Consider the following 27,292-nt stretch of genomic DNA (forward strand, 5'->3'; position numbering starts at 1 on the left):
CTGTATACTTGATACACAGTTTCAAATAGTATGTAGATAACACATGAGGGAGGGAGTGATGTATTTGGGATGATGCGGCAGCGCTGTGAGGAGGTTCGGGCCCCACCCAGACTGACTTCATACTGGTGTCAGACGATAGTTTGATTTCACCGCTGAAAATCGAATTAGTCTCTTTGGCTGGTGTGTGTGTGTGTGTGTGTGTGTGTGTGTGTGTGTGTGTGTGATGTTCTCATTCCCTGCAAGTCCCTCATGACCCACCACTGCCACAGGTGTGATAAGCATTGGCGCCGAGGTGGACTTTGAGCGCATACAGCAGGTGGTGGCGACGGTGGTGGCCACAGATGGGGGTGTGCCGCCTCTGTCCGCCACGGCCTTGGTCAACCTAACAATCATTGATGTGAATGACAACTCCCCGGTGTTCACGCTGCCCACCTACACCGCCACAGTCAGGGAAGACGCTCTGCAAGGCGCCAGCGTGGTGCAGGTAAGCAAGTGCCTCCTTCGTCTCATCTGACCTCCATGCACTCCCTCCACCACTCACCCTGTACCCAACAGCCTCCTCAGTTACCCTAGTCACTAAATCCTTAACTGCTAAACAGGTCTGGAAGGAGGTAATACAGTGAAAGAAAGGCTGTTGCAGAGTGTACCAGTGAACAGGATAAAAGAATGCATATGCTGCTTGAGGAGATAAGTGAACCCAGATGTCTTTACTTGCTGCTGGTGTCACTAAGCTTATGGAGAGAAGTAAAGATGGGAATCAAAATCGTTCTCTCTGTGTGCACCGTCTGATAGTGGGAAACTTGACATACCTGGTGCAATGTTTTAGTTCCCTTTTCCACTCACCCTGTACCCAACAACCTCCTCAGTTACCCTAACCACTAAATCCTTAACTACTGAATAGGTCTCTGGAAGGAGGTAATACAGTGAAAGAAAGGCTGTTGCAAAGTGTACCAGTGAGCAGGATAAAAGAATGAATATCCTGTTTAAGTAGAAAATTGAACCCAGATGTCTTTACTTGCTGCTGGTGTCACTAAGCTTATGGAGAGTAGTGAAGGTGGGAATCAAAAGCATCCTTTCTGTGTGTGCCGGATGATACTGAGGAACATGATACACCTGGTGCAGCGCTTCACTTGATGGTGGCATTAGTCACCAACACTTTTTTTTTCTTTTTCTTTTTTTACATCTTCGCCTGTGGCGCCAGTAGGCTTGTTTTTGGAGGGGCCTGATGGTATGGCCCAGCCCGTTGTGGCACAGGCCAGTGTTTATAGTGGCGCCATCTTGCATTGGCTCATGCTGCCCTCCTAGAATCTAAAGTCCGGGTTGATAGGTGGTCTTTTGGACAGCATGTGGGTAGTTTTAAGCCACTCGGCGGCGGTTGAAAAATCTCAGCTTGGTGGCACCGGGCGGGGATTGAACTCGCGTCCTCCTGAACGCAGCGCTGTCACACTGTCAACTCACCACTGCCTCTTAGGAGTTCCGGAATAGTTTATTTTTTCCTTCCTTCTTCTTTTTCCTTCTTTCCTCTTTTTCCTTTTTCTTTTCTTCTTCATTTTCTTCATCTTCCTCTTCTTCTTTTTCTTTTTCTTTTTCTATTTCCTCTTTTTCTTCTTTTACTTCTTTTGCTTCTCCTTTCATATTCTTCTTTCTTCTCCCCCTCCTCCTCCTTCCTCTTCCTCTTCCTCCTTTTCCTTTTTCTCTTCATTTTCTCAAGTACATTCATATCCACAACTTTTCATAAGGTTATTGCTAATGTTAAAACTACTGCAGGTTCTATTTTCCTCTGCACTCTCATTAACCCATCTGCTGCGATTGGTACGAATTTGGCCTTCACTGGTAGCCTGGTAACACATACTCCCAGGTCTTTCTCTGCCTCTGTGGTGGATAGTGGAGTATTTCCCATGTGGTATTGGTGTGCTGGATATCCCTTCACTGGTAGCCTGGTAACATATGTCATGCCCCGAGAGCATAATTTTCCTTTTTCCTATTCTCCAACACGACCTCTGCATGTATCGAAACACACGAGAAATTAATCAAGACCAGGTGAAGGTATTCGCCGGCTGCCTGGGATTGAACCCGCGACCATTCCCTACCGAGTCGGCCAAAGAGATGCCCCCACTCGCCAAGTGGGTTATGGGAGGCTCCCTTATTAGACCTAGTCGCTGCACTACACATATACTCCCAGGTCTTTCTCTGCCTCCGTGGTGGATAGTGGAGTGTTTCCCATGTAGTATTGGTGTGCTGGATATCCCCTCCCAAGATGCAGGACTTAACATTTTTCTTCACTGAATTGTAGCAGCCACTTTTTGTTCCATCCCTGTAGCTTGGTGATGTCTTCTGGTAGGAAATCCGCAGTCAAGGTGTTAGCAAACTAAAAGCGACCCACAACTACACTAATGTGACTTTACGAATGACAACTTTTTCCCTTCACCGCAGGTCTCAGCCAGCGACGTGGACCATGGCGTGAACAGCCTCGTCCGCTACAGCATCAGGGCGGGAAACGAAGACCACTGCTTCACTATTGATGACGACACCGGCATCATCACTGTCATCAAGAAACTGGATAGGGAAAAGGTAAGAAACTATGGATCATATTTTTAGGTATAGCATTCTCATGATGTAATAACTTTCCTCATCCAAATAATATTGTTGTCTGCTAGTTTCTGTCCTGTTGGCCGTATAATTTAACATGCCCTGCAACCCAAGTACAGATGATAGTGGCTTTGCAGCACTCTACTCGTATCTCTCCTGGATAAACGTCTCTTCCATCTTCTTTTTTGTTACCCTCCAACACTTGATGTTATGCCCTTTTGCAATTCTGAGCTCCTTTTATCTTTGTTCTCATTGCCTTGCGACCTGAATGTAGTTGATAGTGGCTTTGCAGCGCTGTACTCATGTCTACTGGCTAAATACCTCTTCCATCTTCTTTTTTTGTTACCTTCCAAGACAGTTGATTTTATACCCTTTCAAAACTCTAAGCTCCTTTCTGTTGCCATTGGCCTGTGATCCAAATTCAGTTGATAGTGGCTTTGCACCTTTCTACTCCTATCTCTCCTGGCTAAATGTCTCTTCCATCTTCTTTTTTGTTACTCCAAGACTTGATGTTATGCCCTTAGCAACTCACAGCTCCTTTTGTCCTTCCTGTTTTCATTGCTCTGTGACCCAATTACAGTTGATAGTGACCTTTAACCCGGTAGCAGTGGGGATCACGTTTCTTAATGGTCCCTCTAAGTGAGAAAAATGAGAAAAAATCATCACTCACACAAACCATTTCATAATATATATCAAAGCATTTGTGATCAGTTTATGTATCATCTATTTTGGGGGGTTTATATCATGGCACAAATTTGGCCCGTCGCTGCTACCGGGTTAACCTCCCTCCTCATGCCTTCTTAGGCTAAATACCTCTTCTGTCTCTTCTTTTTTGTTACTCTCCAAGGCTTGATGTTATACCCTTATAGCTCCTTTTTTCTTTCTGTTCTCATTGCCCTGCGACCCAAATATAGTTGACAGTGGCCTTTAACCTCCCTCCTCATACCTTCCTAAGCCAAATACCTCTTCCATCTTCTTTTGTGACCTTCCAAGACTGTTGATGTTATGCCCTTACCAGCTTAATGGCAGCTCCTTTTTGCCTTTCATTTTTACTGGCCTTGGGTTACATATATTCCCAGTAAGAAAATAATTGTGATATTAAATCCTATGTGTTGTTGGAAATTTAAATCAGGCATGTCAAGACAGTTCCTAAATTATCATACAAAGCTGATTTAATTGATTTTGAACTTTTTTCTTTTTCTTCTTCTTTCCCTTCTTGTCATTATTATTATTTTTTTCTTCTTGCTTCATCATTCTTCTTCTTTCTTCCTCTTCTTCTTTGTCTTTTATTTCCTTTCTAATTCTTCTCCCCTTATTCGGTTTCCCTTCTTTATTTTCGTTTTCTTCTTTCCTTTTCTTCTTTCTTCTTTTTATTTCTTCATCTTATTCCTCCTCCTCCTCCTCCTCCTCCTCCTCTTCTTTTTTGTCACCTCCTCAGGTCGCAAAGTACCAGTTGACGCTGGGTGCCAGGGACTTGGGCACACCCAGCAACACTGCCATGGCTCAGGTCGTGATCCAGGTGGGCGACGTCAACGACAATGCACCCAAGTTCACGCAAGACAACTATACCGTGGTCGTGCAGGTGAGGCGAGAGGGTAGTGGTGGCTACGTAGCACATCAAGTTCATTGTACAAGATTTTCCTCCTCTAAAGCCATACTGTTTGTCCGTCAATCTGTTGTCTCACCAGATAGTTCATCCATTTATCTTGGATCAACCTTTCACAGATCTTCACCACCACACTTGTCAAAGAGACTGCCCTGTAGTTCCCAGAGTCTTCCCGGCATCCTCCTTTGTGAATTGGAATAATGTCTGCTCACTTCCAGTCTGCTGGGCCCTTACCTTCTGCTAGAGAGCTGACTATGACACATTGGATCTTATCAGCTAATTCCTTACTGCACTCCCTTAGACCCAGCCTGACACACCATCCGGTCCTAGTGCCTTCCTCACGTCCAGACCTCCCATTAATCCTTCCACCTCTTGTACTGAAACTTGTCTTCCTTCCAGGTACTCCATACTTTCTTCTCTTCCTTCTTGTCCATTAAAGTCACTCTCCCTTGTAAACACTGCCTGAAAAAAAACATTCACCCAGACTCTAGATTCTAGGATCAAAGGTGAGCTCAGGGGGGCAGCATGAGCCAATGCGAGATGGCACCACTATAAACACTTGCCTGCACCACAATGGGCTGGGGCCGACCATCAGGCCCCACCAAGAAAGCCTACCGGCGCCATAGGTGAAAACGTAAAAAAAGATAAATAAATAAGATAAAAAATAAAAAATCATAACTTCCACCATTGCTGCAGCATCCTCGTACTATTCACCGTCCACCTTAAGTTTATTTATTTCTTCGTTGTTATTCAGCTTGCTATTGACATATCTATAAAATAATTTCAGCTGTGCTTTAAAATTTTCTAGTAGCCTACATTTCTCAAGTAGTTTCTCTGTTCCTCTCTTCATTCATTTCACTTTTTTTTACATCAAAGGATACGGCTCAAGGGCAACAAAAAAAGTACAAAAAAAAAGCCCGCTACTTGCCGCTCCCACAAAACTAAAAAGTAAAGAGTAGTCAAAAGAGAGGTCAATTTCGGGTGGAGAGGTGTCTTGATACACTCTTCTTGAAATAGGTCAAGTCATAGGCAGGAGGAAATACAGACGAAGGAAGGCTGTTCCAGAGTTTACCAGTGAAGGGGATGAAAGAATGGAGATGCTGGTTAACTCTTGCATAAGGTGTTTGGATAGTATAGGGATGAGCATGAGTAGAAAGTCGTGTGCAGCAGGGCCGCGGGAGAGGGGAAGGCATGCAGTTAGCAAGTTCAGAAGAGCAGTCAGCATGAAAATATCGATAGAAGATAGAAAGAGAAGCAACATGGCAGCAGAATTTAAGAGGTAGAAGACTGTCAGTAAGAGGAGGAGAGCTGATGAGACGAAGAGCCTTAGACTCCACTCTGTCCAGGAGAGCTGTGTGAGTGGAGCCCCCCCACACGTGAGATGCATACTCCATACTTTTTTGTACTTCAGCCAAAGGTTCTGTCTTTCCCTTTTCTCCACCTGTTCCATTCTTGATCCATTGTGTAAGAGTGTTGTTTATTGCCATCCTCAGCAGCGTATTTCCCCATGACCCTCACCGCCCTCTGACGTCCACTCCTCCCAACACACCTCTTTGCAGTTGAAGTCCCCATCATGGTTAGGTTGTCACTTCCACTCATCATTTCCTCCATACCGTCGCTTGTGTCTTTCATCATTCTCTCATATCTTTCATTACCCCAAGATCTCGTTTTTGGTGGAACACACACCACACCAAAGTCTCTGTTTCTGCTTCCTTCCCGGTGTAATCCAACTTTCATCATTTCAGCACATCCCTTGCCATAGATTACACTGTCAACTCCCAGGTCCTTCTTAACCCGGTAGCAGCGGGGATCATGTTTCTTAATGGTCCCTCCAAGCAAGAAAAATGAGAAAAAATCACCCCTCACACAAACCATTTCATAATATATATCAAAGCATTTGTGATCAGATTATGTATTATCTATTTTGGGGGGTTTATATCATGGCACAAATTTGGCCCGTCGCTGCTACATGGTAAAGCCACAAATTTGGCCAGTCGCTGCTACACAGTAAAGCCACAAATTTGGCCCGTCGCTGCTACATGGTAAAGCCACAAATTTGGCCCGTCATTGCTACATGATAAAGCCACAAATTTGGCCCGTCGCTGCTACACGGTAAAGCCACAAATTTGGCCCGTCGCTGCTACACGGTAAAGCCACAAATTTGGCCCGTCGCTGCTACACGGTAAAGCCACAAATTTGGCCCGTCATTGCTACATGATAAAGCCACAAATTTGGCCCGTCGCTGCTACACGGTAAAGCCACAAATTTGGCCCGTCGCTGCTACAGATAACTCTCAATTTACGTGAGTATTGTGCCCTTGAAGAGGTCGCGTAAATCAAAAAACAATGTAAATCAAACAAGAGGTAGGTTTCTGTCGAAAAATAAATATTCGCTTCATTCAGTAGAGAGAGAGAGAGAGAGAGAGAGAGAGAGAGAATATCCATATCACCAAGATATCCACTCAGGCACTCAGTCTCAGCCTCACTCATGTGAGGAAGAGATGAGGGACAAAATGAGCGACTGGCTAGTATTGGTACCGGTACCGAGCAGTCTGGTACCGGTACCGTACCATATAGCTGGTACCGTTAGTACCGGTACCTGCCCACCCCTATTGTTGAATAGCGTGGCAGCGTAGGTACTGTATTGTTGTTCAAGTGGCGCGCGGGAAGACCTGAGCTCAGCTGTGTGGCCGCGGCGCCGTGTGAGTCTAGTTGCGTGAGACATATGGTAGCCACTCCATAAAATATCGCGTATAAGTGGAAAAAACGTGTAAATGAAACATTTTTTTGGATTTTGGACCCCGCGTTATTTTAAAAAATGCGTAAACCAAACTCGCGTAAATCGAGAGTTACCTGTACCGGGTTAACCAACATCATCACTCCCCCTCCCTGCATTTCCCGTCAGTCTTTTCTCCACACATTGTACTTTCCTCCACCAATGTCTAGGGACATGACAGCATCGCCCAACTTTGTTTCAACTATTCCCATTATGTCCAGTTCGTTCTCCCTCCAGTAGTCACTTACTTTTGCCAGTGCCATTGTTAACCCATTCATGTTTGTGTATGTCACCTTTGGTTCACTTCCTCCCTCTCTGCTGCCCGTCTGTGCCACATCCTCAATCTTAACCCCTTGGATGCGGATTTCCTACCAGAAGACATCACCAAGCTGCAGGAGTGGAACAAAAAGTGGCTACTCCAATTTAGTGAAGAAAATGTGAGGTCATGCATCTTGGGAGGGGAAATCCAGCATACCAATACCACATGGGAAACATTCCACTACCCACCACTGAGGCACAGAAAGACCTGGGAGCATATGTTACCAAGCTACCAGTGAAGGCGAAATCCATGCCAATCGCAGCGGACGGGTTAAATCTGTGACCATCCACCAAAACCTTTTCTTCTCCGCCTCTGTCCTGCTCTCGTTTTTTTGCTTGGCTTCTTCCCACAGTTTGTTGACTTTTGCCCTTTCGTCCTTGTTTAGGTCCTTCCTGATCCATACGTCTTTGTAATCCTCTCTTTTAGAGTTTCCAAGTTCCTGCAAGCACTTCCTCTGCAGCCACCTGCAATCTGAACCTTACCTTAAAAGGTCGATGTCCTCCTTTTACATATTTGCCAATCCTCAGGAGTACTTCCTCTACCTTGTCCTCCAAACTGTGCCTTCATGCTGCACCTCCCTCACCAGCTCAACAGCTGCCTGCTTTTCATTCCTCTCTCTCTCATGTCGTATTGGCAGGACCTTCTCCTTCAGCCCAAAGACAACTACACTCTTCTTTTCAACAACGTCTCTCACCAGCCCATCTTTCTGCCATGTGTGTGTGTGTGTGTGTGTGTGTGTGTGTGTGTGTGTGTGTGTGTGTGTGTGTGTGTTTACCTAGTTGTGATCACAGGCAATGAGCTACACTAGTGGAGTCCCATCTCTGAGTCTCAGTAGGTCAGATTTAGCTTTAAATTTGATTAAAAGTTAGATTGAACAACCTCTTTGTCCAGGCTGATCCACTGTTCACCGCATCCATTGAGAGAATTGTATTTCTAGTTATCTTCCAATCATCTTTCATTTTCAGCTATATGCAACTACATATATACATGCACATTCATATCCATATCCAGTGAACATTGAAGTGGTGCGTCTCAAGTCGTTCTTCTTTATTAGGAGAACCGAGCTGTGGGCTACTCAGTGATCCGCCTCATGGCCACCGATGCCGACGCTGACCCCAGCGCTCCCTTCACCTGGGAGGTGATCAACCAGCCTGTTGAGAGTCGTGCCTTCACCCTGGACCAGGATGGCTCACTGAGGCTGGCCACCAATAAATTGAACCACAAGGTAACACTCAATATTTTGTAACGCATTTAATCCAGTAAAACCATCAGGTGGTCTGAGTGCTCAAGGAAGTATGCATTTTTAATTAAGCTCCACAGATAGTGAGAGTAATACATGAGTGCCATTCTTCAGTCCCTGTTTCCTCTTCTTCACCAGGTCCAGGATCAGTACGTGGTGCAGGTGCGAGTGTGGGACAGCGGCTCGCCACCACTCCACGCTAACACCCAAGTTACCGTCAGCGTGGTGGAGGAGTCCCGCTTCCCGCCAACACTCTTCCCGCTTAAAACAGTGGTCATCAGTTTCCGCAGTGCCTTTCCCGGAGGCATCATCGGGCGGGTCACTGCACTGGACCAGGACCCCTACGACACCCTGCAGTACTCTGTGGCGCCCTATGCAGAGGAAGTCAGCTCCATCAAGTACTTTGACATTGACAGTGAAGACGGCACTCTGGTGGCACTAACGCCTCTTGATGCCGGTAACTACAGCGTCAACGTCAGTGTGTCGGACGGCAGTTATCACCGCACCGTGCAGGCTTCCATCGAGGTCTCCGTGGTCACTGAGGAAATGGTTGAAAATGCCGTCATCATTCGCCTGGGTCCTCTGTCCTCCGATGAATTTCTCTCCAGGTATCAGAAATATTTCCTCAAAGCTATTGCCATAGAGCTGTCAGTTCAGGAGCATTCTGTAGTCCTGGTCAGCCTGCAGCCAGCCCTCGTACACTCACACTCTTTAGATTAGATAGATTACATTCCACAGCGATCCAAAAGAGACATACAGAGGAGTCTTGACGTTCTGATAGTTGTGAGACTCTTTGAAATCTACATGACAAGAGAGCATCTGCTGCTGAAGCTAAAAGAAAAACAAGTTGACATAAAAGAGAAGCTTGGCTTGCCCTTCGTGGACATCATGGAGTCCCTGTGTGTGTCTGGCTCAGAGTGCGGCGGCCAAGGGGACTGTGTGGACGTGGTGGAAATCAACAATGATGTGGCCATGCCCTTCAACACACAGCTGTCTAGTCTGGTTGCTCCAAGATTTACCCAGAAAGTTGGCTGTGTGTGTGACCAAGGGTATGGAGGCCAGAACTGCACTAATTTAGTCAATGCCTGTGGGCACCGACCCTGTGCTGAGTATGAGGGTGTGCCCACCAACACCAGCAGCCGAGGCTACACGTGCCAGTGCCCTGCCGGCAGAGCAGGACCTTCATGCCGAGTGGACCTGACAAAGTGCCGCAGCCCTGCGTGCCACTACCCACTGAGCCCTCTCTCCTTCAGGGCAAAGAGCTATGCCCAGTACAGCATAGCTCAGCAAGGTAAGAGCAGCTCACTGATGCTGAGTGCCTTCATGCGCACCAGACACCCGGTGGGAATGCTGGTCTTTGCTGCCGGGGACGTGGACTACAGCGTGCTGGAGGTGGCCGGCGGACATGTGCAGTACCGCTGGGACTGTGGCAGCGGGGAAGGATTGGTCAGGGTGTCCACGGTGAGGGTCGACAATGATGCGTGGCACTTCATCAACCTGACCAGAGACGGCACCATATCAACACTGAGTGTGGACGGCGAGGTGAGTTCAGGAGCGGCGCCGGGTGCTAATGACATTCTGAACATGGATTCAAACTTCATGTATCTCGGTGCTACCCTCAGCAGTGAACCAGAGTCAGGCATGTCTTCCTATTCCCAAAGCAGCCTGGGATTTGTGGGTTGCCTCGATCAGATCATTATTGACGGCACCGAGCTTCCCGTGTCAATAACAGGGACGGCTTCCGGGGGCACGGTGCTCACGCGCCTGGCCGACGTGGAGCTTCAGTGTCCAGGCGTGCTGCCCCTGGCTGGCGTGTGTGGCTCCTACCCTTGCCAGAACGCTGGGACATGCATAGAAAATGAAGGTTCTTATAAGTGCAATTGCCCTCCACGCTTTACCGGAGCACAGTGCCAGGTGGACACGGCTCCCTGCTCCTCCTCACCCTGTCTTAATGGAGGCAAATGTATTGTTGTTGGCCACACCTATAAGTGTCAATGTCCTTCAAAACTGAGTGGAAAACGTTGTGAATATGGCATTTTCTGCAACCCAAACCCTTGTCAGAATGGCGGTCGCTGTGAGGAGGGTGCCGATGGGCCTATATGCAAGTGCCAACACTTTACCGGTGCAATGTGCCAGCTGGACATTGATGAGTGTACCCGCAACCCTTGCCAGAGCGGGGGAACCTGCCTCAACTTCTTTGGTGGGTTCAAGTGCATATGTTCCTCCAATGTTACCGGTGAATACTGCACAGAGGCCGTTAGGAAGCCTGAAGAGCCGTCCTCCTCCCTGAACATCACCCTGGAGGAGCTGCTGTGCATCCTGGCCGTGTTCCTGGGGTGCGTGATGGCCGTGCTGCTGCTGGGGACCTGGCAGCGGTGGCGGTGGAGGCACAAGCGTCACCAGCAGAACAACCGCGTCAAGCTCACGGACCACCACGTGAAGAACGACCTCAAGGCGAATGACGCACCCAAAAGAAACTCCAAAATCTGCAACGTGGAGGCAGACCAGGTAAGACAGACACTCCCACACGTTAGTTTTATCAGACTCACTTCCTTGGCATCAAGTTACAGGCTGCAATTTGAATGTTTTCTGTCCATATTTCATTTTGTGGATGTTGTTGAGCCTCTGTGTGTTAGGGCGTCAGCGTCTTAGATGTTTTGTTTCTTACAGACTTTTGAGTTGTTTTCTTTTTGTTACCTTGGTGCCACACAGCAGGGGCCGCCGCTGCCCCCCCACCCGGCCTCCTACACCCCCAGCGGCAATGACTCCGCCATTCTCAACACCCTTAAGCACCTGGCGGACCTGTCTGCCGTGGGACACGAGAATCTTGAGCTGGAGACACTTTCACGATGCTCCCACGAGTTCCTCCACAGCCTTAAAAAGCCCGTGGTCATGCCGCCCAACCTCTCCCCTCCGCCGCCCTCCAACAGTGACTCCGACTCTCTCCACAAGCCCTGGGACCACCACAACAACCTCAACGACTCCTACTTCATGCCCATCAAGGGTGAGTCAAATAGCTCTGTAAATAGAGCAATATATGGAGCAGGGGGTCCCAACCATTGTTTACCCATGACCCCATTTTCCATGCCTCCCTTCACTCATCTCCCCTCGCTGCTCAGGCTTCCACAATTACATTTTAGCGTCCACACTTTAAAAACTTATTAATAAACTTGTATGTGGTATATTAGGCAGAAGTAAATAGCTGGAATAAAAAAGCACATTATAGAACACACCTCCCTTCATACATCTCCCCTCGCTGCTCAGGCTTCCACAATTACATTTTAGTGCCCACACTTTGAAAACTTGTTAATAAACTTGTATGTGGTATATTAGGCCGAGGTAAATAGCTGGAATAAAAAAGCACATTATAGAACACACCTCCCTTCATACATCTCCCCTCGCTGCTCAGGCTTCCACAATTACATTTTAACGTCCACACTTTGAAAACTTGTTAATAAACTTGTATGTGGTATATTAGGCCGAGGTAAATAGCGGGAATAAAAAAGGACAGAGAAGAACATATTGAGCCTCTAGTGAATTGAAGCCTAATGCAATGGATAGGATTTTACTGAGATTTTTTTCTTGGTTACCGTCTGTCTCCCAGTTGCCAATAAATGAATAAATAAATAAATAAGAAAATAGAAAATAAATAAATATTGCCCAACAGAAAAGATCAAATTAGCACACTTGGGACGATTTACACCAAGTTGAGAACCCCTGATATAGAGTTTATACATACAAACATGCATAACCTAACATAACCTCAGTACTATTAATCCAATACTGAAACTTTAATGTCAAGTCATGAGGTAAGATTTCAGCACTGGATTAATAGTACTGAGCAGGGCCGTGGAGTCGGAGTCGGAGTCGGGTACTTTTGGCCGGAGTCGGAGTCGATAAAAATACCCCCGACTCTGACTCCTTAACGTAATCCTTTATCGTTTAATGTAGTAGTGAACTTTTTTTCTTATACATTATCCGGATGTTGTCTATATAGAGTACATATAATTTTGATGTAAATACATGTAAGAGAAAGGACCTCAAGAGAGTCCACCGGCACTACAGGCAGCATCTATAAAAAAAAAATTTAAAAAATTGCCATAGAGGGGGAGGGGCATGGGGGCCGGAGTCAGAGTCAGAGTTGGAGTTGCAACTTTAAAATTTCCCGGAGTCGGAGTCAGAAAATTTTAACTCCGACTCCACACCCCTGGTACTGAGGTTATTAAGATGTATAGTAAAAGTCCGCTCAGCCTGTTTGGAGGTGAGCAGCCCGGTGGTGGATGATCGATGTGCCAGACTGTTGGGTGGTACTTACATGCATGAGCAGTTAAAGGCTGCCACAGAGTATTAACTGCTTGACTGCAGATTTCCTACAAGAAGACATCACCAAGCTACAGGAATGGAACAAAAAGTGGCTGCTACAATGCAGTGAAGAAAAATGTAAAGTCATGCACCTTGGGAGGGGAAGCATATCAATACCACATGAGAAACACTCCACTACCCACCACAGAGGCAGAGAAAGACCTGGGACTATATGTTACCAAATGAAGGGATATCCAGCACACCGATACCATATGGGAAATACTCCACTATCCACCACAGAGCCAGAGAAAGACCTGGAACTATATGTTACCAAATGAAGGGATATCCAGCACACCGATACCATATGGGAAATACTCCACTATCCACCACAGAGTCAGAGAAAGACCTGGGACTATATGTTACCAGGCTACCAATGAAGGGATATTCAGCACACCAATACCACATGGGAAACACTCCACTATCCACCACAGAGCCAGAGAGAGACCTGGGACTATATGTTACCAGGCTACCAATGAAGGGATATCCAGCACACCAATACCACATGGGAAACACTCCACTATCCACCACAGAGGCAGAGAAAGACCTGGGACCATATGTCACCAGGCTACCAGTGAAGGGATATATATGATACCAGGCAACCAGTGAGGGCAAAATCTGTGCCAATCACAGTGGACAGGTTAAGACACCTCTCCACTTCAAATTGACCTCTCCTTTGGCCTCCTGTTCTGCTTTCATTTGTTGAAGCATTGTATAGCAAGCTTCTTTGTTGCTCTTTTTGTTTTTTTGCCCTTGAGCTGCCTCCCTTGTAAAAAAATAATCCTCTTGTCATCTGCTCCCTCTCTTCTGATGAGGTGCTGTACTGTGCTGTGAGTTCTGAGGTGCTGTATGGTTTTGTATGGCAGGGTGGGAATGAATGAGTGCTGTGATGGAAGAGGAGGGGAAGGAGGGTGTAAGAGAGGTGGCAGGAGAGGGAGGAACATGATTGATGGGAAGCAGCTGCCTGAATGAAGTGATTTTTGGCCTTAGGAAAGTCAGGCAAGGTTACTAAATTGCCCTCATTAATCCCTATAACCCAAGTGAGAACTCCTAATAAAGCACCTCACAGTCTAGGGCTTTCCAGGGAATATAAGCTTTTTTATCTTACCCCATATGAGATAAGTGATTTTAGGCTTTCGTTAAGTCAGGGAAGGTTACTAAATTGCCAATATTCATCCCTATAACCCATCTGGAAACTTCTAATAAATCACCTCATAGTCTATGGCTTTCCAGAGAATATAAGCCTTTTAATCTCACCCCATATGAGTTAAGTGATTTTAGGCTTTCAATAAGTCGGGCAAGGTTACTAAATTGCCCTTATCAATCCCTATAACCCATCTGTAAACTTCTAATAAATCACCTCACAGTCTACAGCTTTCCAGAGAATATGTAATTTTTTTTTTTTTTCCCGTACAAGTGAAGTGAATTTGGCTTTCATTAAGTCAGGCAAGGTTACTAAATTACCTTTATTCATCCCTATAACCCATCTGAGAATTTATAATAAATCACCTCACAGTCTATACAGCTCTCTGGAGAATATAATTTGAGGGTTTTTAGTCACCTCATATGAGTGAAGTAAATTTGGCTTTCAGTAATTATTAACTCAGTAGCAGCGGGGATCATGTTTCTTAATGGTCCCTCAAAGCAAGAAAAATGAGAAAAAATCATCACTCACACAAACCATTTCATAATATATATCAAAGCATTTGTGATCAGTTATGTATCATCTATTTTGGGGGGTTTATATCATGGCACAAATTTGGCCCGTCGCTGCTACCAGGTTAATCCCTGTAACCCACCTGAAAACTTATAATAAAGCACCTCACCGTCTACAGTATTCCGGAGAATATGTTGATTTTTTTTTAGTCCTCCCCGTACAAGTGAAGTGAATTAGGCTTTTGTTAAGTCAGGCAAGGTTACTAAATTGCCCTTATTAATCCCTACAACCCATCTGAAAACTTCTAATAAAGCACGTCACAGTCTATGGCTTTCCATAATATGTAAGTTAATTTTTTTTTTTTAGTCAACCTGTACAAGTTAAGTGATTTTAGGCTTTCATTAAGTCCCTTATTAATCTCTGTAACCCATCTGAGAACTTCTAATCAATCACCTCACAGTCTACGGCTTTCCAGAGAATATAAGCTTTTTAATCTCACCCCATACGAGTTAAGTGATTTTAGGCTTTCATTAAGTCAGAGAAGGTTACTAAATTGCCAATATTCATCCCTGTAACCCGTCTGAAAACTTATAATAAATCACCTCACAGTCTAGGGCTTTCCGGAGAATATGTTAACCCAGTAGCAGCAGGGATCATGTTTCTTAATGGTCCCTCTAAGCGAGAAAAATGAGAAAAAATCATCACTCACACAAACCATTTCATAATATATATTAAAGCATTTGTGATCAGTGTGTGGATCATCTATTTTGGGGGGTTTAAATCATGGTACAAATTTGGCCCATCACTGCTACACGGTAAAGCCACAAATTTGGCCCGTCACTGCTACACGGTAAAGCCACAAATTTGGCCCGTCGCTGCTACACGGTAAAGCCACAAATTTGGCCCATCACTGCTACATAGTAAAGCCACAAATTTGGCCCGTCGCTGCTACACAGTAAAGCCACAAATTTGGCCTGTCGCTGCTACACGGTAAAGCCACAAATTTGGCCCGTCGCTGCTACACGGTAAAGCCACAAATTTGGCCTGTCGCTGCTACACAGTAAAGCCACAAATTTGGCCTGTCGCTGCTACACGGTAAAGCCACAAATTTAGCCTGTCGCTGCTACACGGTAAAGCCACAAATTTGGCCCATCGTTGCTACACAGTAAAGCCACAAATTTGGCCCATCGCTGCTACACAGTAAAGCCACAAATTTGGCCCATCGCTGCTACACGGTAAAGCCACAAATTTGGCCCATCGCTGCTACACAGTAAAGCCACAAATTTGGCCCATCGCTGCTACACAGTAAAGCCACAAATTTGGCCCGTCGCTGCTACACAGTAAAGCCACAAATTTGGCCCATCGCTGCTACACAGTAAAGCCACAAATTTGGCCCATCGCTGCTACACGGTAAAGCCACAAATTTGGCCCATCGCTGCTACACAGTAAAGCCACAAATTTGGCCTGTCGCTGCTACCAGGTTAAGTTTTTCAGTCACCCCGTACAGCTCGTTTCTATGTCCTTGGATCACTTTAGTCTCTCCTCTGTACTAATTTAAAGGAACTGTATCCTCTCTGTAATAGGGGCACCAAAATTGAGCAGTCTTATCCAGGAAAGGTCTAACCAGTGGCAAATATACAACTAGGATTACTTCTGCAATGCCAGTTGCTGATGCCCATAGAAATACAGCCCAAGACTATTTTGCATTGAGCTCTTTCAAGTGGAGAGTATCAAGACCCCTATCCACCCAAAATTGACCTCGCTTCTGGCCTCTCGTTCTTTTTTTCTTTTGTCGAAGCAGTGTACATATAGCAGGCCTTTTTGCTGCTGTTTTTGTTTTTTAACCTTGAGCTGCCTCCCCTGCTGTTTAAAAAAAAAAAAATGTTTGGTTCAGGGCAGTAATACAGTGATTTGGGGGTTGAATGTCAGGGCTCACACATACCTAGAGTGACCAAGACTTGTTTTATTTATTTGTTTTCATTATTTGGTTTCATTATTTGTTTTAACTATTTGGAAGATCATTTTTTCCTACACTTAACCCAGTAGCAGCAGGGATCATGTTTCTTAATGGTCCCTCCAAGTGAGAAAAATTAGAAAAAATTACCCCTCACACAAAGCATTTGTGACCAGATTATGTATCATCTATTTTGGGAGGTTTATATCATGGCACAAATTTGGCCCGTCGCTGCTGCACAGTAAAGCCACAAATTTGGCCCGTCGCTGCTACCAGGTTAAAATTATCAGCATCTCCATGTTGAACTGCATCATCCATTCATGGGAACACTCGTACAGTGCATTTAGGTCGCCCTGCAATACCAGTGTCACTGATTAGTCGTCCTATTTATGTGTCATCCGCAAACTTCCTGATGTCACTGGTTGCACTGCAGTCAAGATCATTGATGTAAATAGTAAATAGCAATGGATCTAAAGCTAAACCTTGTGGGCTGCCATCAGTAACACACACCCAGTCTGATTTATCTGTGTTTACTTGAACTCTCTGCGTCTTGTCTCTTAGTCACCTCCTGATCCACCCCAAACCTTAGCCCTCTGTCCCATGTGCTTTGACTTTATTTAAGTCTTGAATGCTCAACTTAAAGTGAGATACATAAACAACATCATAATTTTCATCCTTTCCTGCCCCTTCATGCACCTTTTTGAGAAGTGACATAAGGTTAGTGAGATGAGATTTACCCTTCGTGAACCCATGCTGGAAGTCAGTAATCTGATTGTATTTGTCTGGGTGGTCATGAATATTTCTAGCTGTAACACACAAATGATTTCCCTACAACTGACTTTAAACCAGTTGGTGGTAATTAGACACAGCTTATTTATCCCTCTTTGTAAATATTGGTACAACATTGGCCTTTTCCCTAGTGCCAGTACTACCCCAGTGCTGGACGACTTCATAACCATAGTGGCCAGTGGTTTGGAAATGTCCAGGCCTCCACAGCAGCTCCCTTACCATTGGAAATAAGTCTTGGCAGGGTCAGTCATTTCCCTCAGGGCACAAGACTTGTTGGCCTCCCTGTGCTCTGCCTCACCAAGAGTTGTCTCTTACAGATACATCCCAGTGAGCAGGGGTGACTTGTGGGTAGTGAGTCATAGGCCCATAGAGCAAAAATTTGCATGCACAGGGAATGAAGGTAAAAAAAAAAACATGATTAATTTTCCTGTTTACTAAAGTGATAGCTAGTAGTTTGACACACAGCCACTTTAGTGATGCCCAGCAGTCCTGCCAAGGTGTGCGTTACAGAAGGCATCAGCTCACCGCCTCACCGTTCACTGTTACCTCACAGCCCTAGAGCAGTACAAGGAGCACAGGCAGCTTGATGCTTTAAGTATTTTCCCTTCTTCACTGCATGTGTTTACACATCTGCTGTGGCAACCCTTCTAAGGGAATGCTGAGCAGTAGCTGCCAAAACATATATGGAAATATCATCATACTAATTTATATTTTCTATGTACTGCCATGTACACTGCAACACTTCCATGCTTTCAATGGCAGCTGTGATTCTTGCCCTGAGATCGTCAGTGTTTGTCTCCAGAGATTTCTACACTCAACTTTTGACGAATCACCTAAGAAATTAAATGTCAAGTGTGATGTTGGGGAACCTCACTGCCTTAAGAATGGGATGGCCAGGTCACCAATTTAGGAGTAATTTATTCAAAGGCTTGGGGAGTATTGGGGCCTTTTCCTTTTTTTCCCCTGTTGAGTGTCTCCTCTCATTACTGGCCTGTGTTTATTTGTACTTGAGGCGTTGGGTGTGCACCAAATCGTGAGGACCAGAACTATATTATAACTTGCAATTTTTCTAACTCCCTATATCATAACTTGCAACTTTATCTCCTTTTCCCTGTTGAGTGTCTCCTCTCCTTACTGCACTATGTTTATTTGTATCTGAGGCATTGGGAGTGCGTCAGATTGTGAGGACCAGAACTTCATGTGTCCTCGTTGTTCTTCAGATGTGGGCTGTGACCTGGTGACCAACCTCGGCGAGACCCACACCTCCTCGGCCCGGCAGTCTCCATTTTCAGACGATTCTTCAGGTATGGCATTCTTAACCCGGTAGCAGCGGGAATCATGTTTCTTAATGGGCCCACCAAGCGAGAAAAATGAGAAAAAATCACCCCCCACACAAACCATTTCATAATATATATCAAAGCATTTGTGATCAGATTATGTAGCATCGATTTTGGGGGTTTATATCATGGCACAAATGGCCCGTTGCTGCTACACTGTAAAGCCACAAATTTGGCCCGTTGCTGCTACTGGGTTAATGTAGCCCTTCCAGACCCCTGTATTTTATTTCTTTATTTTTTCAGCTTTCTTAATAGGCTTTTCTTTCATCATTACTTTCCTTACCATTATCATCATTACCATTATCATTATTTCTATTTTCCCATCTGTGCTCCTCTCCTATTTCATCCTGATCCCTATCTTTATCCTCTTCTCCCTTCCTTTCCCCTTTCCCTCCCCTCCACCTTTTCTCTCCCCTCCCTCCTCCTCCCTTCCTGCTCCTCCTTCATCACTGTCCTTTCCCTCCTCTCCATCTCCTCCTGCCTCTCCATTGTCTCCCTTTCCCACCCTTCCTCTCACACCCCATAATCCTCCCCCATCCCCTACTTAGCTACTCCTCAAAAAGTATATCTGCCGTGTTTCAGTCGTCATTTGCCATTTTAAAAATTGACTTGCCATTGATTTCTGAGAACTAAATAATAAGTAAAGAAAAATATTAACTCAGCATTGATAACTTGTGCAGATTAATGGGTTTATTTTATTCAAGCCATAAATTCAATCTTCAGCATGAGAAAGGAGAAAAAGAAATTGGTACCTTACATCTTTTGCACACACACACACACACACACACACACACACACACACACACACACATACACACACACACACACACACACACGGCATGGGGAGAGAGATTTTTAAAACTGACTACGGAAAACTTAATGATGCAGTGGGTGACTGAAAATACAAGATACAGGAGTGATGACGACCCACCAAGACTGGACCTGGGGCTGACGAAGGGAGTGCACCTGTTAAATGAGTTAAGATATGTGTGTCCCACGGGAAAAAGTGATCATGTAATAATAGAGTTGGAAACCGATGAGGATGTCACTGAGGAAGATGAATCATACAAAGGAAAAAGGAGAAACTGCAGGAAAGTGGATATAGAAAATCTCAAGAAATATTACAAAAAACTGGACTGGGAAAAGTTAAAAAGAACAAGCAAAGTGCAGGAAAAGTATGATGTTTTCATAGAGGCATATGAGACAGGAGTCAAAAAATGTCCCATTATATAAACCAATAGAAAGAGGAAAGCAAGATTGGTTTAACGCAAGAAGTGCAGGCGCAAAGAAAAAAAGGGACAGAGTGTGGAAAAGACTGAAAAGAACCAGAGGAATAAAGAAGACTTTAAGATGGCAAGAAATGAATATGTGAAAATAAGGAGGGAGGAAGGGAAAGGATATCAACACCCTTACTCCCTCTCTTCGCCTCCTATCCACCACTTCATCAGTTTTTTGTTCTTCATTCTCCGAAAAAAATTCTTCTTATCTTCCTCTGATCTTTCCTCATTCCTTTTTTTCACTTCATTTATCATTTCTTTTACCTTCATTCTTTCATCCTCCGTCATATTTCTCCTCACATATATCTGTTTGTATACTTCAGAGTTGTTTAATCTCCACAACCTATTTAGGATGGTTTCTGTTGTCATTTGGGATCTTAACTTAATCTTTAATGGCCTGTTCTTTCCTTCCTCATACCTTCCCAATCTTGTTATTTCATCTACTTCTTCCTCAAACTTTTCCTCTTCTTCAGTATTCAAATTTCTCAATACACTTTTCACCCTATTCTTCTCACAACTTTCCCTCTGAGTCTTCACTGTGTTTTCTTCTTGTACACCAAACATTATGACATTTTTTCTTATCTGCCATGTCCCTCACCATTGTTTCTGTGTGTGTGTGTGTAAGAGAGAGAGAGAGAGAGAGAGAGAGAGAGAGAGAGAGAGAGAGAGAGAGAGAGAGAGAGAGAGAGAGAGAGAGAGAGAGAGAGAGAGAGAGAGAGACACACACACACACACACACACACACACACACACACACACACACACAGTATAGTATATACATATATAGATATATGTATTTCAGAAAAAATCTTTCCTTTTTAATCTGTCATGGCAGGAGTTTTGTTTGTGTGATGGCCCAGGGTTGCATCATGTGGTGCCAGCCAGGAGTGCCCAGCTCCTGTACTGCACAGAGGTTCCCGGTGGCACGCTGTGCTGCTGCAGCATGGGTCACCCACTGATGGCACTAATAGCATGCCTGCTTAACACTGACTTGGTTAATGCACCCTAATGAAAATTCTATTAAATTTCACTCCATGTATTTATTTGGTGCCAGCTTCTAATTTATGATCTGCATAAATTTGATTTTGTCCAAGGAAACACTAAAAGCCTTTCTGTGAGGGGTTTAGGTTCTTCCCCTCACAGCGAGGAGGGAAGTGTGAAGGTTTTGCAGCGTACTCTCACGACAAGACTTTACCCTCAGGAATAACAAACTTCTATTTATATCCTGGCGGGTGCAGAGAGGGGCCAGGCGTCAGGTTCCCCCGCCGTGCCCCCTCTCCCCTGCCCCCACCTCCTGGCTCGCCGGGCCCCAGCACATTTAGACTACCCTCAAGAGGCCACCACAGCTGATAGTGACCACACCAGAAGACTGTTGCATGGCCCTCAGAGCCAGGCCTCTGCCTTGCATGGGCCCTACAAGGGCTCCCCATGGCTTTGACAGCCAAAGGGTTTCTGAGAGGCAATGCAGCGCTGTGCCAACACTCACCCGACTGAGTTCGTGTGCTGCTTGAGATAACCGGCCACTGCTGCGAGTCTTCTGAGGCTCAGCTTTGAGTAGCACTTACCATGACAAACTATACAAGTTAACATGGTGATAGTAACGTGCTTTTTTAATATCTTAAGAACACGAGTGCTGTCGTGTTTCATCCCGTAACTTTGTGATCTGTTCCTTCAGCTGCTGCTAACTGACACAGTCTTGTGTTGTGGTTGACGGCACAGACACTCTTTCATCACACAGCCAAAAGAGCAACAAAATAGTACAAAGTTAATATGAAGCTAGTGCTTTTGTTGATTTACACAATTTTTATTGATTTTGGGTTTATAACTTACAAAGTTTCATATATATATATATATATATATATATATATATATATATATATATATATATATATATATATATATATATATATATATATATATATATATATATATATATATATATATATATATATATGATAACTTTTGAACCTCATCTATAATAATGAATTTGCTCTGTAATTTTAAGTAAGTTTCCCAGGTTGAGAGAAGGGAGAATGCACAGTGTAAATATAAGCCTCTGGGACATGACCACTCACGTGTCTTCTGTTTTCCTTGCACGCAGCACCGAGCCAGCAGAAGAAGAAAGGTACCTACCCATACTTTAGTAGTAATATAATTTCCTCCTTTTGTGTGTTTTACAAAAGTCATAAAAGTCTGCAGGAGAATTAGGCTAAACGAGGTGTTGCAACTTTAAGTGTAATAGTCTGTATTAGATTAATATTTTTTTTGCATGGTATCCCATACATCATATTCACCATCTTGTGATGCATGTGGAGAAAGCTCTTGCAGCATCATGGGTCTGGGACTGTCACGTAGAAATCTTTATAGCACGCTGTGAATACACTGACATACACTGAAGGCTGAGGAATGTGGATCTGTGTCAACAAACCCACATGTGGCTCAGTGTCAGAAAGCCTGGTAATATATGTCTGTGTTTCCCAAATCCTAGGCTACCACTGGGATGACTATGACATGCATGGCCCCCACACGCTGGTGGGCTGCGGCAGCGAGGGGGCCACGGCCGCCCCGCCAGACTTGCTGATGCTGAGCCAGGGCACCTCCCTCTTCCACGGAGACGACCTCATGGAGGGAACGCCACTGCTGCCATGTGAGACTTTTTGTGTGGTTGTGGATGTTATTTTCTTTGAGTAATTGCATCTACAATCAGGTTTAAGCAGCTTTCTTCTCCTATACTGTAATTTGTGTCATGAATATATATAAAAAATGTTGGCACCAAATCTGCCCTTGTGGGGCTCCTCAGTAGTCTCTTCAAATGAAGTGATTCTCTGGTGCCTGGCAATATATATGTCAGGCCTCTCCTGATTGGCTGGGTTTCTCTATGACTCATGACAATGGCCTGTCAATCACACATGCTCTCGTGCCACACATTACTATGATGTTTGTCACAGCTCGCCTCTTATACAAGATAAACAGACTTAGAACTGATTGTAGAACTCGCATAATGCTTGTCAAAATTCGGTAAAACAAAAAATAAATGAATAAATATATATGAAAATTAGTAATGTGATGCAGGCAGTGAGATGTACAGCAGAGGAGCAAGGAGGAGTGAGTGTGTGTGAGGGAAGGAGCTCACCACGGCAGGAAGAGTGAGTAGCAGCTCACCACTCATCCTGTCAACACATGACTAGTATGGTGATGTAGGATATTTGAGAGGCGCAGCAGAGGAGAGAACCAAATATAAACATGTACTTCAACCTTGTCACGTGATGGACACACAGTTCTTTTGGTCATTGAGGGAGCGACTTATTGAAGCAGATCAAAGTGTCTGAGCAAGGGTTGTGATGTGCCAAGGCCCTTGAGTGGTGGCACTGTCCTCCGTGGGAGCCGGTGAGTAATATAAACATGGTAGACTGTTCCCGTAGAGTGTACCTCGCCATACCCATAGAGCGGTTCACCCGTAACATTGGTTATCATGCAAGCAAGCATTGAAAATTTGTTGGCACTCTACTGGAAATTTCCGAAAAACCCTTTTGCTGGTAAATCTGTTGGTGCCAAATATTGCATGGGACTAACTGAGACCATGTTGTTGAACTGTTTTTATTATTACTACTACTCTGCTACTATAGTGAACCCAAATTGGCGAGTGTTGTGGTGTTGGCTCCGCGGTCCTTTTCCTGTCTGCTCTGCCACACAGTTGCAACACCTATCTCTTCCTCCCTTATGTTAGCTATAGCTAGCATATGAAAGGAAAATATAGGTGTTGGGATTGTGTGGCAGAGCAGAGGGGAGGAAAGGACCCGCGGGAGCCAACGCCAAAACAGGCTCGCCAATCTGGTTTTATTATACTCCTACTACTGCTACTACTGGTACTGCTGCTGCTGCTACTTCCACCAGTGATATTCAAGCAGTTACTGCACAACTAGCTATCACTACTAGTTCCAGCTCCATGATAACAAACACCATGACTGTTGAGCTGACTGAGTGTGTGTTATCCCTCCAGGCTCTGCTGCCACACCCCTGCTGAGTGTGGACGCCCGGGGCGGTCCAGACGGCCGGGACACACCAGACGGTGACGAGGACAATGATGATCCCTGCAGCTTTGAGGAAATACTCCTGGCAAATAATATATCTGTTGACTCATGCCAAGACCTGACTTTTGATCATTCGTCTAAATACAACATTGTCTTGGACCTTGAAGATGACTGCCCAGAGTCAGCCCTGAAGATATCCAACATGCCTTCTGTCATCGAGGACGCCAACAGGCTCGGCAGCCCCAGGAGCCGCCGCCCCTTCCACTGGAGAGACTACAGCTGCGTGTCGGACCTGTCCTTCCTCTCCGCCCTGGAGGAGGAAGGCGTTGACGACTCAATGTCTGAACTCCAGGAATCTGACTATGAGCTGCTGGATAGAGTCAGTGAGCCCCTCACACCCACACTGGTGCAGACTTCCCTCTCAGAAGTGTTTCTATAGTCTTGTGATGTGACGACAGCTGCTGCTGGACAAGGAGCAAAAACTTTTTACCCCACCAACTCCCAGCAATTTGTTTAACATTAAATTAAATATGTGGGAAAGATAAATATGAATTACATGATAGGTAGGTAGATAGATAGACAGATGGATGAATAGATAGGTAGATGTACCGAGAGAAAGAAGAAATTATTAAATATACTTTTATACAAATATATACATAACATACACATTCTGTTCATGTTTCAGACAAACTTGCATTCATGGAAAGATTACTAAAATCTAATTTACCACAAACTAAATTCATTATTCCATAAGGAAAAAATGGAACAGGTGTAGTTGCTTTCTATTACTGCATGAAAACCTGGAGTAACCAACAGCACTTGTATAAATTATCTAAAGTATCACAAGCAGTGTGCAACATTTTCTCAAGCCAAGCCTTCACATGTCAGGTCAGCACAATGCATAGAAGAGAACATTTTACCAAAAAGGCTGAGCAGAGTGAGTCGAGAATCACATAAAGTTTTGTACAAACGAGCAAAGGACAGAGACACTGTGTTTATGAACACACATTATCTCAGGATGGTTAAGGGAAGCCACTTGTAGCCAGCCCAAAGGGGTTACAAGCTGTTGCCAAAGGTGGGGTTTCATGTTAAAGCAACAGGATGAGTCAGTGAGTGTATTGTGAGGCACAAGCCACAGAGCTGTTCCCGTGTGGACTGAAGGCTGCTGTACTGAAGGGGGAGGCACGACTAAGGCCATCAAAAATATGCCTCGCGCCAGATAAGATAGTACAAATAGACCTCAAGATGCTGGAGAGGATGTGCATAAGCCATCATATAGTAAAATGTGTTATACCATTTTTTATACTTTAGTATGTTTTCATAGTCTGAAAATGCAAGTGCACCTATTATCATTATTCCTCATGAGAATTTTAAGTTAAAGAAATTCATATTATGCAACCCATCCATGAATGCAAGTCCACATCAGTCATTATAGTCCATTTCATTCCATCTGTCCACTCACGAACTTATATTTTCAGCGATGTATTTGAATGTTTGTGTATACAAAAACCTTGTCTTTTATATGAACTGCAAACATGCTGATTTGCATCGATAATCTACCAAGAGTTAACCAGCATCTCCATTCTCTCATCCCCTTCACAGGTAAACTCTGGAACAGTCTTCCTTCATCTGTATTTCCTCCTGCCTATGACTTGACCTCTTTCAAGAAGAATGCATCAAGACACCTCTCCACCCGAAATTGACCTCTCTTTTGGCTACTCTTTACTTTCAACTTTTGTAGAAGCGGCGAGTAGCGGGCCCTTTTTTTTACTCTGTTGCCCTTGAGCCGCATCTTTTGATATATATATATATATATATATATATATATCTATATATATATATATATATATATATATATATATATATATATATATATATATATATATATATATATAAGCAAAAGAAAAAACAATTTGCATATCAAATACTATAGTCTAATAATACTGAACGATTCATAGCCTTTCAGATACCCATATTTCATCTTATTCAGGTACATAAAGTGACATCCCACTCTGCAAGTGTCTATACATAAGTAATTTAAGGAATTTTGATGTGTTGCATGTAAACAGCATGGGTAGCCTAATATTCTAAATAGCCTAGCATCGCATTCAAGTTACTATATACTTCTTCATGTTATTTTGATTATTAATCATTATTTACATGCAGTAAATTATTAAGATATCCTTTACATGCAATTGCAGGGCCAGATGTCTTTTAATATACCTGAAATGAGTTATCAATCAATGAATTTGAAAAAAACATAGATCGTTGGAGCATGATGTGACTGTTGTTTGATACAAGCTTGTCTTTTCGTGTGCTTGTGTTAGATTATCGATGCAAATGACCGAGTTGTATTTTGTACACATAAACATTCAAATATATTATTGAAAAATAAGCTTGAATGTCTATCACAACAGTTGATTTTCATGTATTCATGAACTAGACATGCACAGGTGCCACATCCATCATAATTCCTGCTTTGTTGGTGGACAGATGAAATGAAACGGACGATAACAGGACATACAAAGAACAGGTTTCGGTACCGTACTGGTACTGTGTTTTTATTTCATGCAACAACTAGTTTTTTATACTTTTTTCTCCTTTCCTACGACCAATAGCTCTGTTCACAGCTTAACCACCAGCCAGTCACACCCTGCATTGATTCCCCATGCAGGACAGTAACCTCTCATGACAGTGTGACACTCAAGACTCAATGAGGAGCCTCCCAGCAGGAGCTGCTCAGGAGGCAGGTCATTACTGTGGTGCCTTGGGGACTACTGGCAGCTTGTACACATGGAAACTTTGATGTTTAATATTCCAATGTGAAAAAGTGAACACCAGAGATTTCTTTATTGGTGTGTCCCATGTGAACGCACAAAAGTTACAATCTTCCTGTGATTCTACAGTCTGCTGGAGTGAGTGAAGATTGCAAAGTCTTCTTAAAGTGAAGTGTGTAGTGTGTAGCTACAGACAAGCAATTATGATGCATTGTGTCCAACAAACTCTTTGGCTAATAACTGAAGACCTTTTTACCAAGAATTACGTATTTTTTTAGTGCGTTTCATTGTTACGTGTCATTTTCCCAACAAACATTTGTCATAAAGTCATACCATGCCTCTAAGGACGTGAGTGATGTACAAGAAACAATCATACGTGTGAATGCGAGAAAGGCGGGACTTCTGAAGATACAAGAGACGTTTCTCTTGACACGGTTTCGTTTCTTGTGGACTAGTCATTATTGATACAGAGTAGAACAAGTGCCTATGCAAGAGACCATTATATATTGATGTAAGGTAATTCATGTTCAGATGAACCACTGAGCCACATCCTCGCTTTCCTGGAGCATCACAGTCATGGCA

General features: G+C 44.2%; 1 protein-coding gene across 1 annotated transcript in view; it reads left to right on the forward strand.

Annotated features, from left to right (window-relative positions):
• The window catches only part of LOC126994470 (fat-like cadherin-related tumor suppressor homolog), a 45,602-nt gene extending 20,759 nt beyond the window's left edge, over nucleotides 1-24,843 (forward strand). Inside the window, 10 exon segments of the mRNA XM_050853785.1 lie at nucleotides 270-484; nucleotides 2,434-2,571; nucleotides 4,028-4,171; nucleotides 8,344-8,514; nucleotides 8,668-11,037; nucleotides 11,242-11,533; nucleotides 18,509-18,592; nucleotides 22,004-22,027; nucleotides 22,391-22,549; nucleotides 23,903-24,843. Coding sequence (XP_050709742.1) covers nucleotides 270-484; nucleotides 2,434-2,571; nucleotides 4,028-4,171; nucleotides 8,344-8,514; nucleotides 8,668-11,037; nucleotides 11,242-11,533; nucleotides 18,509-18,592; nucleotides 22,004-22,027; nucleotides 22,391-22,549; nucleotides 23,903-24,372 — 4,067 coding nt within the window. The 3' untranslated portion in view covers nucleotides 24,373-24,843.
• The last annotated feature ends 2,449 nt before the right edge of the window (nucleotides 24,844-27,292 follow it).

The sequence above is a fragment of the Eriocheir sinensis genome, unplaced genomic scaffold, assembly GCF_024679095.1.
Source record: "Eriocheir sinensis breed Jianghai 21 unplaced genomic scaffold, ASM2467909v1 Scaffold8, whole genome shotgun sequence".
Classification (NCBI taxonomy): Eukaryota; Metazoa; Arthropoda; class Malacostraca; order Decapoda; family Varunidae; genus Eriocheir; species Eriocheir sinensis.